The sequence below is a fragment of the Emys orbicularis genome, chromosome 7, assembly GCF_028017835.1.
Source record: "Emys orbicularis isolate rEmyOrb1 chromosome 7, rEmyOrb1.hap1, whole genome shotgun sequence".
Lineage (NCBI taxonomy): Eukaryota > Metazoa > Chordata > Testudines > Emydidae > Emys > Emys orbicularis.
This window is the reverse complement of record NC_088689.1, coordinates 2196587-2212557: the sequence shown is the minus strand read 5'-3', so window position 1 is coordinate 2212557 and position 15971 is coordinate 2196587. Positions and strand designations below refer to the sequence as shown.

The 15971-nt window shown below is 52.9% G+C and overlaps 1 protein-coding gene across 1 annotated transcript in view; it reads right to left on the bottom strand.

Moving 5' to 3' along the window:
* Positions 1-15971, bottom strand: part of ARMH3 (armadillo like helical domain containing 3) — a 171885-nt gene that overhangs the window by 29615 nt on the left and 126299 nt on the right. The window contains exon 24 of the mRNA XM_065408100.1: positions 5492-5570. Coding sequence (XP_065264172.1) covers positions 5492-5570 — 79 coding nt within the window. The remainder of the gene's footprint in view (positions 1-5491; positions 5571-15971) is intronic.

Here is a 15971-nt window from a genome sequence, read left to right as displayed (position 1 = left end):
ACGTCAGCCACCACCTCTGTGCCCTGAGACTGGCACTGACTGCCTGCCGGCGGCTGAGCGAAGTGATGGCATTGACTATAAAACCCTAAAGAGTTTGGTCCTGGTTATCTGTGATACACTCCTCTTCATGTGACCATGCAGCAGCAGCTGTCCTCTACAGTGCTGAGTTACCAGCCGTCAGCTTGCAACGGGAAGGGCTAGGAGCAGGACATGCTTAGCAAGGGGCCCTGAGCTCGCCACCTGCCTCCGTAGTCTGCCAGGAGACAAATCCCAGGACCTTCAGGACACACGGCAAGGCCTCTCCCCTCTGCCAGGCCTTCCCAGGGTGCGGTGGGCTAGGATGGAGAATGGGTGAAGCTCCCGAGCAGCTTACAGACTCTCAGGCACGGGGAACGGGGGTGCATCCTTCTGGGAGGTGCCACCCAATCAAGCTGCCACTGCCACACGCTGACTATGTGCCGGAGAAGGGTCTGCTGGGCAGACTGGCTGTATGGAGCCTCCAGGAGGGGGGCGGGCTTGTGGGGGGGCTTCCATTTTATGTTGGGACTGCTGGGGTGGGACGGGTCAGATCTCCCCATCCTTCAATGGACGCTTCTGAGAACAGAGCCTTTCCCTTGTCCTTCCGGCACAGCTCAGCTGCGCCTTTCACTGCTCCAGGGACGCTTGTTTAATTGCATTCAATGCATTAGCCTAATGAAAGGCACTAAACAGCACTAAGTGATTGCTCTGTAGCTTAACTCCGGTTTGCACTCATTTTTGCCTGAATTCTGCCCAGATACAGTCAGCCCTGCCTCACTGCCTTAAAGCTGCCCAAGGGCATCATTCACCGATGTCATTCCTAGTGTATGCTACAAAACGTGGGGGTGAGGGGGCAATTTAACAAACTGCAGAGCCACCTTATCACCAGATCCATCACTGCCAGTCTGGATGGGTTAGCGGGAGCATCTGAACTACACTGACTCCCTGGAACCAGGGATTCAGATCTCTTCACACTGCAATGATCAGTCGCCTTTCAAGCAATTCATGTGTGGGTGTTTACAATGACACCATCAAACCCAACATTCCTGCCTCTCCTGCGTGGACGTTACAGATCTAAGATCTGGGTTTTGCCCCAGTCTCCCCAGCTGAAGTTACACACACACACACAGTTGTGCACTGCATTGCATGCCACTGGACTGCTGCCTTCTACCCCGGGGTGGCTGCATTTCAGGAGCGATCTGGTTCTTGCCCATACCGTGTTTAAAGAGCTTCCCCAAGGTGCTCGTTAACGTGGGACGTTATGATGAGATTCCAATGACAGAACAGGTTTAATCCTCAGGGTGTTTTAAAAACACCAGCCAATCAAACGCACATGTACGCCAACAGACCCTTGGCTCTAGTGCCACTGCAAGGCGTTGCTATGATGGGACACAGCTTATTATAATGGGTTGGAGTTTTTTCCCTAGTGTGGGAAGCAAAGCAAATGGACTAAACCATAGCAACGATGGCTCCCCCCGTTAGCACAGCTCAGGGCATCTCAAACTGATCACGCGGCCTTGTGGCTTTCTGTCTAAGTCAGTGGTGGAGGCTCCCTGAGCTGTACTTTGGATTAGTCCCTCAGAGCCCTGCCTGCTAACAGAGGGCCAATTAAATGCAAGAACTGGGGGGGTAAGGGGGGGGGAAGAGGACAGCTGGAGCATGATTTGAGCCAGAGGAAAAACGGCCTTCTGAGATTAGCCGAATGGAAGCTGGATTGCAGCTCACTGAATGATAAGCTTGTTATGCCGCGGAACAAGCCAAGCGGTGCCCTCATTTGCCATGCTTTCAAAGCTGATGCAGTAGTTCTGCTCTGCAGTCACAATCTGTTCTGGTTGCTAGCCCTCTTTCCCCGCAATCATCAGGCTAATGCATGCCACACAGGTGTTCCCAGCAGCCTGCCCTACTCAACCCGCTATGCATGTAACAGGCCTTGTACTCCAGACCTGCATTCCCGGATGTCTCTGCTGTGGTCAAGAAGGGGAAGGGGCACCGTCTCTTACAAAATGATACAGCTGCTTAGGACCACAAGTAGCTGTCAGCACTTCTGCAGGACAAGTTTAAAAACGCCGCAGTGATGATTATAGCGGGAACGGTGCCAAGAACCTGATCTGAACTTGCAGTTTCCTGTCCGGATTCTCCAGCAGATTGGTACGACACACACCTGTCCTGGGAGGGATCAGTGGGCATTTTGGCTCCAAGGAGAGCTCAGTACTTAGGTCTTCCCCCCTCACTTGAGCAGCTCTAGGAACAGTGTTAGCAAGACAGCCGGTCCAGCCAGAGTGCAGCTGATATGCACCTGGTATTTCGGCGAGAAAGGCCAGCCGTGTGACGCTCTCCACAGCTTGGGTCAGACAAAACTGTGCAGTTGTTCTGCCCGGCTGTAGCTGGTTACCCTGGAGCACTTCCTGGATCATCATGGCTTTGCTGGTTTTCTCAGCCATTGGGCCCAGTGCTGTTCTAATGGTTTCTGTTGAGTAGAAAGTTGGCGGCTTTTGCAAATAAAATAAGATGCAGCGAGTCTGCTGCATGTTAACATGAATGCTCATCAGTAAACAAGAAGAGAGAGCACTTAAACGGCAGACTGAGAATGGTAAGAAATGGACATTAGTGATTAACAAGCTAATAAAGCCTTCACTAGACTTACGGAAAGAACAAGACCCAGCAAAACCTATTTCAGCCACTTAGATACTTTTAAGGACATTAACGAAGCAAATATAAGAAATAAAACTCCTCCAGGACATGCAAAGGGGAGGGGAATCTCTCTCGGGCCCCAGGAGAAGCCCCCGAGCTGGGGAGATCAGGAGAACTGGAAGGAACACAACACTGCAGCGGGGTAAGAGTCGTGGCAAGCCCATGCCCCCTTGGACTGTGGGAGGTGCACAGGTGCCAGAACAAAGGGGAGCCCACATAGGAGCAGAGACAGACACTCGCATGCTGTAGAATATAGAATCATAGAAGATCAGGGTTGGAAGGGATCTCAGGAGGTATCTAGTCCAACCCCCTGCTCAAAGCAGGACCAATTCCCAACTAAATCATCCCAGCCAGGGCTTTGTCAAGCTGGGCCTTCAAAACCTCTAAGGAAGGAGACTCCACCACCTCCCTAGGGAACCCATTCCAGTGCTTCACCACCCTCCTAGTAAAATAGTGTTTCCTAATATCCAACCTAAACCTCCCCCACTGCAACTTGAGACCACTACTCCTTGTTCTGTCATCAGGTAGCACTGAGAACAGTCTAGATCCAGTGTAGAATCCAAGCTTTCATTTCAGAAAACGTTTCTAGCCCTCGTGGTTGTGAAAACCAACGTCGAAATGTGAACTGAGCCGAACCTCTGCAGAGCTACCCTGCGAGTTTACAAGACAGCCTGGAACGAGAGCTCGGAGCTGGAGCGACCCAGTCCCCAAATTAACCTGTGCGCGTTGACTCTAAGCTTTAATGACGGTGCTTTAAGTGTCAGCATTAAACATTTCATCGCTGATCGCTTGACTGGATGCAGAAGGGGGGGGCAATTTGGAGTTGCAGCAGGAAATAAAAGAGGGGGAGAGAGAAACGCAAAGAAAGGAGGATGGAGAAAGAAGAGAAACTAAAGGCAGAAATTACAGCAGCCCTAACAACGAGCCGACTTCCCTACTGAATGATGTTGAGTGCCCCAAAGTACTGAACAAATACCCAGCAATTACTGGGAGTTCGGTTACCACAGAAAAGTCAGATTCTACCCTTGATGTCTGTGCAGCCCCCACCCGCCATCCAGGGGAGATGGCTGCAGATTGAAGGGAGTGTGTGGTCCTCGATACGTACCCCAGCTCATGGACTCCACTTAAGAGTGGAATTTGCCTCTCTCCCCCAAATGAGTCTGACATTCTGGCTTTTACGCAATCATCTGGTGCAGTAAATCGCACAGTAGGGGCCACGCCCCGCACTCATCAGTGTTCAGGGCCTCTCACCACTGTGAGGTTTCCACCTCCTGTGCAGTTCACCAGGGCTTGGAATTGTTTTGCTTTCACTGCTTCAGGGGGAAGCTAAACTTTGACCAAAAGAACTCACACCATCTTTCTTCTTCCTAATCGTCTCCCTCAAACTTCCCAGCGCGTCAGAACTGATTTCATGAGCTGCCTGCTGCCGGAGATTTTAGTTAAAGCACAGCGTATGAAGAAGAAAGAATTCAGCGTGACCTCCCTGATCTGCTGGGGGAGGAGCGCTGCGCTGTGCTGACAGCGAAAAGTGCCCTTCCTTTTTCAGACTCACATATGAACCCAAACACGGCACAGACGCCTCCCCCATCCGAGCCCCCCCCCCCCCCCCCTTTGGCATCGGATGATGTACAGAAAGTGAATGAGGAGACAGAGCATGAAACATCACAGAACATGGGACTCTCGGCGGCAGAGCAACGCGAGGAAATCGAGTCGAGCAAATTAGACGCTGCAGAAACTGTAGATTAGTGCGAGCAAGGAGAGAGTGAAAGGCAGCAGGGCCTGGCTTCCTGGGCATTGTACAAACACCCCACGGGGGCCTTTGGGTGCTGCTGAAAGGACAGCTGAGGGGGGTGAGCCTCAGGCTCCAGGCAAAGCATCCCAGGAGGAGAGAGAGAGGGAGGATGGGAAGAACGGGGCTAGCGGTCAGGGCATTTTCCAGACCAAGCCGTGGGTTCATATCCTGAGAGCGTCGCAAGTGAAGAGGGGTTCAGAGCCAGCCCAGCACGACCCAGGTCTCTGCTCTGACAGGCCCAGCGCAGGATACCAGTGCCCTGGCACCTGGCGAGTGCCACTGCCGCACCTCGTCCCGCACAGCCCTCAATGCTCCTTCTCCTAGCAGTGCTTCAAAAGAGCCTGAATATTTTATCCCAGAAAATAGGCCACCTCTTCCCTTCCTGAGGCCGTGAGCATCACCCTGCCCGCGGGAGGCCCCATTTCCACACTTACGCAACTCAGGCTGGACAGGAGGAGGAGAAATCAGACTAGATTACAGGGAAAAAGCCCCTAACAATCAGCCCTCCCTACAAAAACCTTCCTGTTTAAAAATCTACCGCAGAATAGCTGTTCAGGGCATTGTGAATTAAATTATCCTGGAAAATCTCTACCAACTGCAGCATATGTTCTAATGAGCCCAACAGCGGCTCAAATTAAGCTGCATTCAGCGTTTCTCTAATTAGCAGGTAGAGCCATTGCCAAGATCCCACTGCGCATTTCCAAATACCAGAACTACCGAGAGCCACCCACCGCACTTGCCAACGTGACCCCATCTTCTTCCCCACCTGCTCTCCCTTCTGCATGGACCAGGCAGCCGTGATCTGCAGACAGTCATGGGAAGGCCAGCCTGGCCCCTTCCCTGCATACCACTGAAGCCGCTGCTGCGTTACCAGCCTAGCGAGAGTGACGAGCAGAGGGGGAAGCCTGGACATTAACGCTCCAGCTGACACCGCTCAGGGCAACATGCTTGCGGGAATCACCTGAAAGGGCCGTCAGGTGTGCAGCTTACCTGCTCCTCCGACAGCTGGGAGATGTGATTCACTGCAGCGTAAGACTCGATCTTTGGGTTGAAGTGGTTGATGATGGCTCTGAAAGAGAAGGAGGAAGGCTGTTAGGAATAGATTCCAGGGGACGCGATTCTCTCTAGCAACATGAGCCAGTGCATGGGGGAGGGGGGGGGGTCTTCAAAAGGCCCTCTCCCCTCACATGCCTCCCCCCCCCGCACACACACACTGCTCAGCCTCCTCTGCCAGGCTGCAATGCTAGCAGCAATCACCGTGCTGCCAGGTCCCCGGTGATTCTGTCAAACATGGCGCTTGGCCCCAAGCGTTGCGCTCCCAGCTGCCTGGGCAGGGAGTCATCGCCGTGCCAGGGCAGGCTGCAATTCACTCTGCACCTAGTGGGCAGAAAACGAAGGTGGGGATCACAGCCAGGCCCTGCTCGGAGGGATCCCTCTCCCCAGCCAGTGAGGCACTTTCCAAGCCTGCTGCTGCTACCTGCTTGTCTGCGAGGATCCCCACCTCCACTCTCACTTGCCTCTGCGCACTGGTCATTCCAGCCACAACCCTGCACTCCCTCCCAGCCCAAGGCCTTAGGTCTGGCTGGGCCTCCCCTCGGAGGCAACGTGTCAGAGCCCACCAGAGCAGCTGCGAGGCTGGTCTCTCTCGTCTCGTTCACTTCACCAGCAGAAGGTCCCAACCCTCGGCTCCGGGCGGGCAGCAGGGGTAGGAGCTGGGGAGCCCTCAATGCAATCTAAAACTGAGCACAGCAAGCCACGGCGGGAGATTTCCTCTTGACCTCCCATCGGGCTCCCCATGGTGCTGCTGGCAGGACAAACGCTAAACCAACCGAGTCTCTGCCGTGAGGCAGCCAGGATGGCGCTGGTGGCAACTGACACTTGGACAACGCCCTATGCCAGGCGGAGCTCAGGAACGCAACGGCCTTCGCTGCGGCTCAGAACTGAGGGTGCTGTGATAGTGGCCTGGAGGAAGCTTGCCCAGCCCCGTTATGCTGTGCCAGTAGTCAGGGCTTTCGGTCTCATGCAAATTGCAGTAGTTGGGGTTGGTCCTGCTGTGAGCCGGGGGCTGGACTGGATACCTCCTGAGGTCCCTTCCAACCCTGAGAGTCTATGATTCTATGAAATCAGCATGAAAATCCACTCAGTCTCCCATCCGCATGGTCTAATGGGGTCTCCTCCTCCGGTCCCCCCGCAGGCCCCAGAAGGCCTGTTTGCTGCTAAGAGGCTCAGGGACTGCTGAGATTGCAAGGTGCCGAGCAGAGGCAGCAGGGAGAGAGGCTGCCTGGGAGCATCTTTAAGTGCTTACATGGCAGACAAATAAAGAACAGAGGCACGGAAACCTGAAAGCAGGATTGCCTCTGCCATCTCCTTCCTCCCGTAACATTCCCAGTGACCCTAAGCCAACTGGCGCGAGGTCTCCAGTGCACACGCAGGACGCAAGCAATGTGAAGACCGAGCCCTCAGCTCTGATACGCAGAGACCTCATTACGGTTTCCACTCCTTTGACAGATGACAGCGGATAATGCAAGTGCGGAAGGTCGCCTGCCAGGCAGCTGATCGCCCCTGCAGGGAGGAAGGGCGTCCGGAGGCTGGTGGCGAAGGGCCCTAGCTTTTCCCATTTCACCTGCATGACAGAAGCATCAGTGAGTGAGAACCTCACTCTCCGGTAGCCAGACCTCCTGACAGCTGTGGCTTTCAAGCTGCCTGTAGTAATGTTTACACCCCTAACGGCTACCCTACAGGAACAGAAGAAAAGACGCACAACTCCTCCCACGAGGGTTGGCAGCTCAGTGGGACTCGGTGCACTCACGTGGCGCCAGCATTTGTTAAGGAACAGACTGAGCAGTCACTTGGACCCACGGCTGTGGAGCACTGTGAACGGGCCGTTGCTTGATCCCTGCTCAGCGCTGAGCTCATGGAGCGGTACCCGCAGTCACCCTGGGGAACTGGCTTCGGTTGGAATCGGGGTTTGGAAAGCCTTTCACTAAAGCACACGTCCCACGGGCCAGAGGAGGCACTGGGGAGCGTGGGCATGTTCAGCCGTTTCGTTTCTTTAACAAACCCCCTCGCGCTGTCCCACTTCCGTGACTAAACCATTCCCAGCATGCTCTGCTGCGGTGCTGCCTTCCTCGGGACAGCGGAACGAGACCAGCCCAGGCTGAAATCCTGGGCCTGCCTCTCCGGGTTCTTCTCTCGGTCCCCAACACCACGACACCCGCGGACACAGCACAGCTCCATGGGAACAGACCCACTCTGCAGCTGCGCCTCTGCGCAGCACATGGGCGCTGGGCTCCGTGACGTGCAGACACCCCCTGCTGGGGCCCCCAATCCCTGCTTCGCCCCCATCCTCACAGCAGAGCCATATCAGGGCTACTGCAAGCCTCCCAGAAAGCCCTGCTGCGCGGGATTCCTTTCTCCATCCAAGGGGAGATAACTCGGAAACCTCTCGGTGTTTTACCCCTCAAAACTTCTGCCGTATAGACGTGAAACTAGGAGCCATCAGCTGCCCTGGGATGCACCTCAGAGCTGCCGTACGTCTCGTTCCCAGCTGGAATTTCACTTGGCAAAGCAGCTACTCCACAGGCTGCTGCAGCCAAGCACCATAGGGAGAAGAGCAGCTCTTGCACAAGCTCCCCTTATGGGCAACAAAGCCACTCTCTTGGCTTGAGTTGCCCCCATACAGCTCCCTGCTTTGGGGGCTGGGATAATTTCACCCAGCAGTAGCACGGATCACAGGGGTATCGGTCAGGACCCAGTGCTGGGAGGTGCCCAGAGCTATTTTAAAAGATCTCTGAGAGAGAGAGAAAGCTGCGCCCGGTATTCGTGAGGAGCTGGCGAGCTCCTCGGCACATCTGAACAGTGAGGAAACCATGAAGCTCTGACTGCAAGAGGGAACGTTTCGATCCCCGGTCCAGCCTCTGACGCTGTGCACGCTTACCTATTCCCGCACTGCACGCACCCGGGGAGGGGGGCGGGGGGGTTGTTGCTATTTATCAGGCAGACTTCAGAGCAACCTGGGGATGCCGTTCTCCAGGGTCTGTGGCACTCAGCAACTCCATGGAGGAGATGCCTCTTCTCCGCCAGCACCACATGCCCTGCCTGATCTACAGCGCAGTGGCCGCTGTCTCCAGCTGGCGAGAGCAGAGGCTGTCGCTGCTTGCAGGAGGGAAGAGAGTGAAATGAGGGCCCAACCATCCAAGAGTGGATCCCAGCTGACCTTGTCTTTGGATTAAGGCCGAATGCAGCGAGGGAGAACGCCCCTGTGAACACCCGGAAGAGTGAGAGGTGAAGAGGGGCTCAGAATAAGCTGCACTGATCTCCTCCTCCTCCCTAGGAGGACCCTTGCCCACTGACTAGTCAAGTCCAGTATCACAGCTCCCTCGGCTCTCATACCTGCTCTGTGCAGCATTTCGAGCAGAGAAAGGCACTCGGGGACCACGCGAGCACCCAGAAACCAACAGACAAGTTCATGTTTCTTTCCGAAAGAAGGACCAGCACTCGGATACCATCTGTGCTGTAGAGCTTATGGACTGGGAGCCGGGGTGGGGGAGCACACAGGGGCTAAGGGCAAAGTTTTCAGAAGTGACTTAGGACCCTAAGTCTCATTGAAAGCCAGTGGGATTTAGCCTCCTGAATCACTTGATGCTTCCGAAAACGTTAGCCGAAATCCTCCATGTCTCAGGGCCTCGCCGCTGGAGAATGTGTTTTCCGCTGTGTCCGGCCTGGGCCCATGGGGAGAACACAGCCAGAGGCAATGGGTGCTGCATCAGGAAGAAGCCTATAGCGAAATGCCGCACGCAGCCTCCTGGCAGGGGTAAAGGGCTAAATGCCATTGCAGGGTTTGTCAAACTCGTCGCATGCTGTCATCAAGGCACGTGAGACCTGGCTGGGTTCCCTGACCACTGTGCTGGCCGCAACAACCAGGGGGCCTGGGTGCAAAATGGAGCGAAGTGAGGCAGGCAAAAGGGGCAGCAATGCTGAAATGTGGCCAGGAATTGCATTGCTGATCGCTGACTTGGGGGCTCTCCCTGCTCAGAAATTGAAGTGTTTCCCAGGGGCTGGCAGGGGGCTACAGGAAGGAGCAGGAAGCCTGTTAGCAAGTCAGCAATACTGGCCTCCGTTCAGTCCATTTATCAAGCCCTTGTTGTTCCCAGTCCAAGGCAGGTCAAATACCAGGCGCTGGGCACAGAGTGTAATCTGCAGCCAGAGCGGTTTCATGCACAAAAGCAGCATCACCAGCTCATCTTTCTCTTACCCCAATGCAGCTCTGATCGGCCAGGGTTCCAATCTACTCAGCATTCAGAGACTGTGAAATGCTCCTAGCATCACCCCCAACTGGCTGGCGTTCATCCCTTCACGGCTGCACAGGTGTGATCTATGCCCACAACAGCTCTGTCAACTCAACTGAACATTGGTGAGAGTCTTGTGCAGCATTGGCGGTACCTCTGGCCACTGTGCACAGCATGACGCTTAGCATCAAAACCAGGACACCAACCAAGTGTTATGACTATTTGTATAGCCGCAGCCCCCAGGAGTCCCTGCCGGGGACCAGGCCCCCATGCATCCTGTTAGAGGCGGTACAAACACAGAGCAAAAAGATGGTCCCTCCCCCAAGTCTAAGTAACTCAACACCATCCTCATTTCTCTTTGACCTTTGTCGGGGTAACAGGCCACTTTAATTAAGGTTTCGTTTTTTAAACAAATGCCTATAGGGCTGTCACAGAGTTGGGGGAGGAAAGGCCCTGCACCCCCAGCTTCCTGCGACTCACCATGACTCTCAGCCAGCCAGTAAAGCAGGTTTATTTAGATGACAGGAACACGGTCCAAGACAGATCTTGCAAGTACACACAATAGGACCCCCTGAGTCAGGTCCATCTTGGGGGGCCAGGGGAAGCCAGGAGGTCTGTCTGGCCTCCCAGCCAGCTCCAAACTGAAACTCTCCAGCCCCTCCTCTGCCTTTGTCTCTTTCCCGGGCCAGGAGGTCACCTGATCTCTTTGTTCTCCGACACCTTCAGTTGGCACCTTTGTAGAGGAGGGGCCCAGGCCATTAGTTGTAGGAGACAGAGCGTCGGCCATTCTCTGTGCAGACAGTATCACAGGGGCCCTCTTGGGCTCTGCAACAATCACACACCCTGATCCCCCCCACCTAGATACCTAAGAAATGCATAGGGGAAACTGAGGCACCCACACAGTATTCAGAGAAAACATTAAGAGCATTCCCACTTTGTCACAAGGGCATTTCTAAAAAGCAGGCATGGATTAAACACAAGCAAACCATCTGGAATGGCAGAGTAACTTCTCCTCCCTATTCTGCTTTAATCACAGGCAGCTACTTTTGAGCAGGCTGTTGGATTTCTTCAGCTCCCTCAATTTAATGAGCCCACAATTAACCAAGTCCACAACTTGAGAGAGCGCATCTCCTAGCCACACAAATAAACGGCAGGGGAGAAGACAAGACAAAGGGCTATTTTAATCAAAAGAGAGCTCATATTTCAGCTCACCGGAAACACCTGACTCAGCACTGTTGTCATTTGGTAGAAGAAATAAGCCCGCTACACCTGTTCAGTTCTATCACACTGAGACTTATTGATTGTGAAGACAGGCTACGTGTTAGGTGGAGACGCACGTCCTATTTATTTAATGAGATGGGGACAGAAGCGTAAGCGTGGGGGGAGTTGAGCTTTGGCAGGTTTCCAGCTTTCCTCATTTGATCCAGCTCCTTCCACAACGGGGAGCATGCAGAGTGGTGGTGATTTCTACCCTGATCCACGTCTCTCTCCAATGCGCATTTCTACCTCATCACTTGTGGGATATTAAACAATTGGTTACACCAGCCTTGTTCGAAGGATGAGCTAATTTTCTTTAGCATGGCTCATCGCCAGAGATTTAAGCCAAGTGAGATGCCAAAGTCCCACCCTTTCACCTAAGTCGCTTCCTCTAGGCTTCTTGTCTAAGGCCGATCTGCGAGGTGAGAAGAGAACTGTCCCAACACAGTCCCAGCAGTTAATCCAGGTGTCCTGGACCGCGCATGGGATTCTAGCCCCAGCAGTAGTTCCACACGGCCAGTCTGCTGCTGGAATCCTGCCAGCAAGGCTCAGCCGAGTGCCCTCCACGGCCTAGGAATCGCAGACTCTGGCTCTCCGGGCAGTGAGCCCCCCCTTTGGAGTGTTAGAATTACTCATTAGGCTTAGCGAATGGCTTTACTAAATTAAGCAACATAAATGATCAAAACATTGTCAGAGGCTTCTTAAACGCCAAATGTTATCCTGAGTATTATTAATGCATGGGAAGAAGAATTTCAGACCTAGCATAGGAGACTAATGGGGCTAACGTGCCCTCTCCCCGGCCAGCACACTGCTCGTTGACTTCATCGTTCGGACGAGATCCTGCCTCAGCGACGCAACGTCCAGGGGATCACCATGTTAAAAGGAAAGGCAACACTCCCTCCATACCTTGCTTCCAAACGCAAGAATTAAAGCCGGGAGATACTTCGGAGGGTCAGCGCTCCTTCGATGGGTGCTGCCTGATCAATGCCGTACACCAAGAGCCGTTCTCAGCGTCTAGAGCTTGTCATCTGGCTCCTGGCTGTTCGACAACAGAGCACAAAGCTCAGCAGGTCCAGCCTGCCCAAAGTGCTGACTGACACGCCCTTTGGGGGTGGGCTAGAAGGGTCAGAGTGCAGAGTGCTTTGATACAAGCACAGGTCACAGCGGGCATACCTGAGGTCATCTCTTCCCCCTCTATCCCCATCCAGCAGCCTCTCTAAATGCCTGGGGCACGCTCCTTGTAGGCAAGGACTCTCCCTTACCATGTGCGTTCAAATCATCTAGCACAGCGGGGACTGCAGCCAACCAGCACTGAGGTGTCCCTTCCAGATCCTAACTAGCCTCTCACCCCAGCCCCCAGCCACCTCTTGCCCAGGGTAGTTCCCACACTGGCCCTTCCAGTAACTGGCCTGTATCTTACAAATGTGCCAGCAGGCAAAAATACAGGGTATTTACCAGACAGGCCCAGATTCTCGCAGCATCTTAAGCACCCTGCTCCCAGCCAATTTTGTCCCCTTTGGCGCAAAGAGCAGGATCCCCCCAGCACCAACAGCCATGTATTTTACAGCAGTGAAATGTGCCAAAACACTGAGTGAAATCACAGAATGTAATCTCTTAGTAAAGGCTATTTTCTCAACTCTCTAGTTCCTGAGGCAACCACTAGGTAAGGAGCAAATGACAGGGCAGGGATAGTCCACTAGTCCAGTGATGTTCAGTGACCGCCCGCAGAAAGTCAGTTTTGCCAACAGATACCGTACAGAGGTATTGAATGCCACCATCTCCCTCTCTGCTGACAACAGTTAATAACTGAGGACAAATATTGATTTATTCATAGCGACCACTGAAATTGGATCATCATCCACCAGCTGCCTCACAATTCACATGACAAGTTTAGATTCCAACTCTCGAGACTCAAAACATTGCAAAACCTGGCATGCCTGTGAAAGCTGAAACATTTTAATTACTCGTTATGCCCATTAGTAGCCTAATTAGTCATTTTAGTACAGGACATTTACCTTTAAGAAAAACAGAATACCTAGTTCGTTGGAGGCTTCTTTTACTGCTGAATACCATATGGCTCGCAGGCATCGGCTTCCGAACACGCCAAGCAATGAATGAAATTTAAGAAGTTTATACTCCATCCCACCAGGACCATGTAAAGCTCGCTGGGAGAGGCAATCAAAGAGGCTGTTGGGCTAATTAAGCAACTGAACATTTACCATAAACTCCATGTCACTTAAAGTGAATGCAGATGACTCTTACTGTGCTGTTCCGTCAGGGTTCAGCCCCCAGGTATTGCGTGGGGTCCCCAGCTGCATCCCTACAGATGGTGCCAGTGAGAGAAAAGCCCCTCTCTTTAGGTCATAGAAAAGAGATTTCTTCCACTGCCTCCAGCAGTGAGACTGGCTGCCATGGAGCGCCGACCCCTCCAAACTGCACCCGTGACAGGACCCAAGAGAAGGTGCTGAGAAGCCGCTGTCCTTTTCAGGACTGGGTGGATGAATGGTCAGAACAACATGAGCAAGCCCTAAATGGCTAAAGCATTGAAGGATTCTTGAGGGTAGGGCTCACTCACTGACTGAGCAAGAATCAGCCACAGTCGAGGGAAGAGAAACGTAGCCGCACAGTGATATTTAACAGAGTTCATAATTACACCTGTGGTGTCGGTTACGGCTGTGTCAGCGCAGCCGTGTAACTCTCAAACCCACCCTAACCTCCCAGACGCTACCTGCTGCTACGCGGACTGGAACCGGTTATTTACAGCGCCAGTCTCTGCAGAGACCAGCCTGGCAGCGGGGTCTCATCAGACGAGTGCTCAGCGGCGGCAGAGAATGTTTAACGGAACCCGTTTGGGCCATAGTTCTGCTGCTCAAAGGCCACGACCTGGGGAGCAGGATGTGAACTCAAACGCCAAACCTGGGGCATAAACCAAGTGTCACTGATCTGATCAACGCAAACTTGCAGGTCATTTCTAGGGGGGGGGGGAAATCTTCCACGGAGATGCTTTGCCAGGGAAAGTCACAGAACTAGCCCTCTCTGAGCAGCTACATCCAGACTGAGAGCCTGAGGATTTGCAAGCGCTCTGATCTCCATCTCGCCATGAACACACGTCTTCACCCTGCGCCCCCTCAGTCCTTCTTTCTGCTGTTTACACCCCTTTGCCAGCAAGATACCCTCTATCTGCCCCATGCCCACATCTCCCTTGCCTGCTCTGTGTTGTTCTAGGGCACTCAGTGCCATGGCATTGGTGTGAGTGATCTTTGGGCACCTTGCCCAGCAGTAGCTCTGCTCCAATTTCTACCAGACACTAAGATGTTCAACTGGACTGGGCAAGACAGAGACAAAAGCTGGCACATGTTGGGAGGAGACTTTTACGTGCTGCATCCGGGACTGGAAACAATTCCCGTCTCGACCGGCCCTCGTCCCCGTGGTATTAGAGCACCTTCCCGCAGTGCCCTAAGCAACACGACTAGCACGTCTCATGCAGGCTGCGCTCTCTAGCCAAAGGGGAAAAGAGGTGACAGTTTGTGTTCCGTTTTTTCCATTTATATCTGTATTTACTTTCCATCTGTTGTGCTGCGTGTGGTTATTACTGAAGGCAAGGTTAAAGGAGCACATCTTCTACCTGGGATGGAAAGTGGCACGGTAGAGAGACTATTCAAAGTTATTTGCTGACTTTTTCTGCCATACAAGTCGCTGGAGAAAGGGCCCGGTGTTAAAATTCCTATGATACTGACATGCAGCACCACAAAAGGGCCTTCTGGAAAATAAGCCGTCTATGACCTTATTTGACCGGTCTGCTGGTTTTAGAACAACAAAATGTCGATAAAAAATGTAACAAAATAAAGCAGACATTGCAGATGGTTCCTAAGCATCGTTACACACGACATAAAGCAAGTGGCAGTGAAGACTGGCACACAACAACAAGTCCCAGACTTCTCCGTAGGAATGCAGAGCAGGAGGGTTACTTCTGACCTCTCACAACAGTCAAATGTCCCTGACGAGATGCAGCCGTGTTTTTACCGTGGAGCTGGAATTACCGTGAAACTGCAATGTCCAGAGAGGAACGTCAGCTCTTCAGGGTCAACGGCATGAAACGGATCACATGAGTTGCAATTATACAACTTTGTAAAGCTCCAAGCTGCTACAGACGGCTACACGCTTAAGCCAGGAGCGTCTGATGTTACGGGTCCCATTTTGGGGTGCCCAACCGGAAACATTTGGGCCTCATTTCTGGAAATGTTGAACACCCACAACTCCAACTGCAGCCAACAGGACTTGCAGGCGCTCAGCACCCTGAACTCAGGCCCAAAGCATCTGACGCTGGACATCCAAAAACTGAGGCCACCTTTGACCATTTTAGCCTTCGTCAATAAAATGAACATTCAGGAAAAGCACAAGCAAAACGGATGGAAAAAAGGCCAGGCAAAATGTTTCCTCCATGTTTGATAATTAACAAATGCTAAAAATAGAGGCCAGACCCTCAGCTGATGGAAATTCTGGGATTTGGCCCAAAATTAATTGTCATTTTAATATTAAACTTGCATTAACAAAACTACAGTGCCAGCTTGTTTCTTCTCTATCCCTTTCAGCACCCCCCGGAGAACGCTGAAATGTTCCTTTCAGACCCATTTTTGCCCTTGAAGTTGGCCTGTACATTGATTTCCCCCGTGGTTCTGAGGGAGCTGGCATTAACATGGCACTTTGCTTATGTTCTTGTTTGTGAACCAGCATCACGGACGTCTGCCCAGCACAGGAAAATATTTTAAACAGGGTTATTGTTGCACACCTAGCAGAGGGAGCTGCTCACTTGGAGAGGTAGGTTTGTGGGGTGAGTGGAACGAAATGGGGATGTCAAAAAAGTCTTCACACGCTCAGGTCACTACTAAAGCCAAAAATGGCCAATAGTTGCTCCCCAGTGGTAT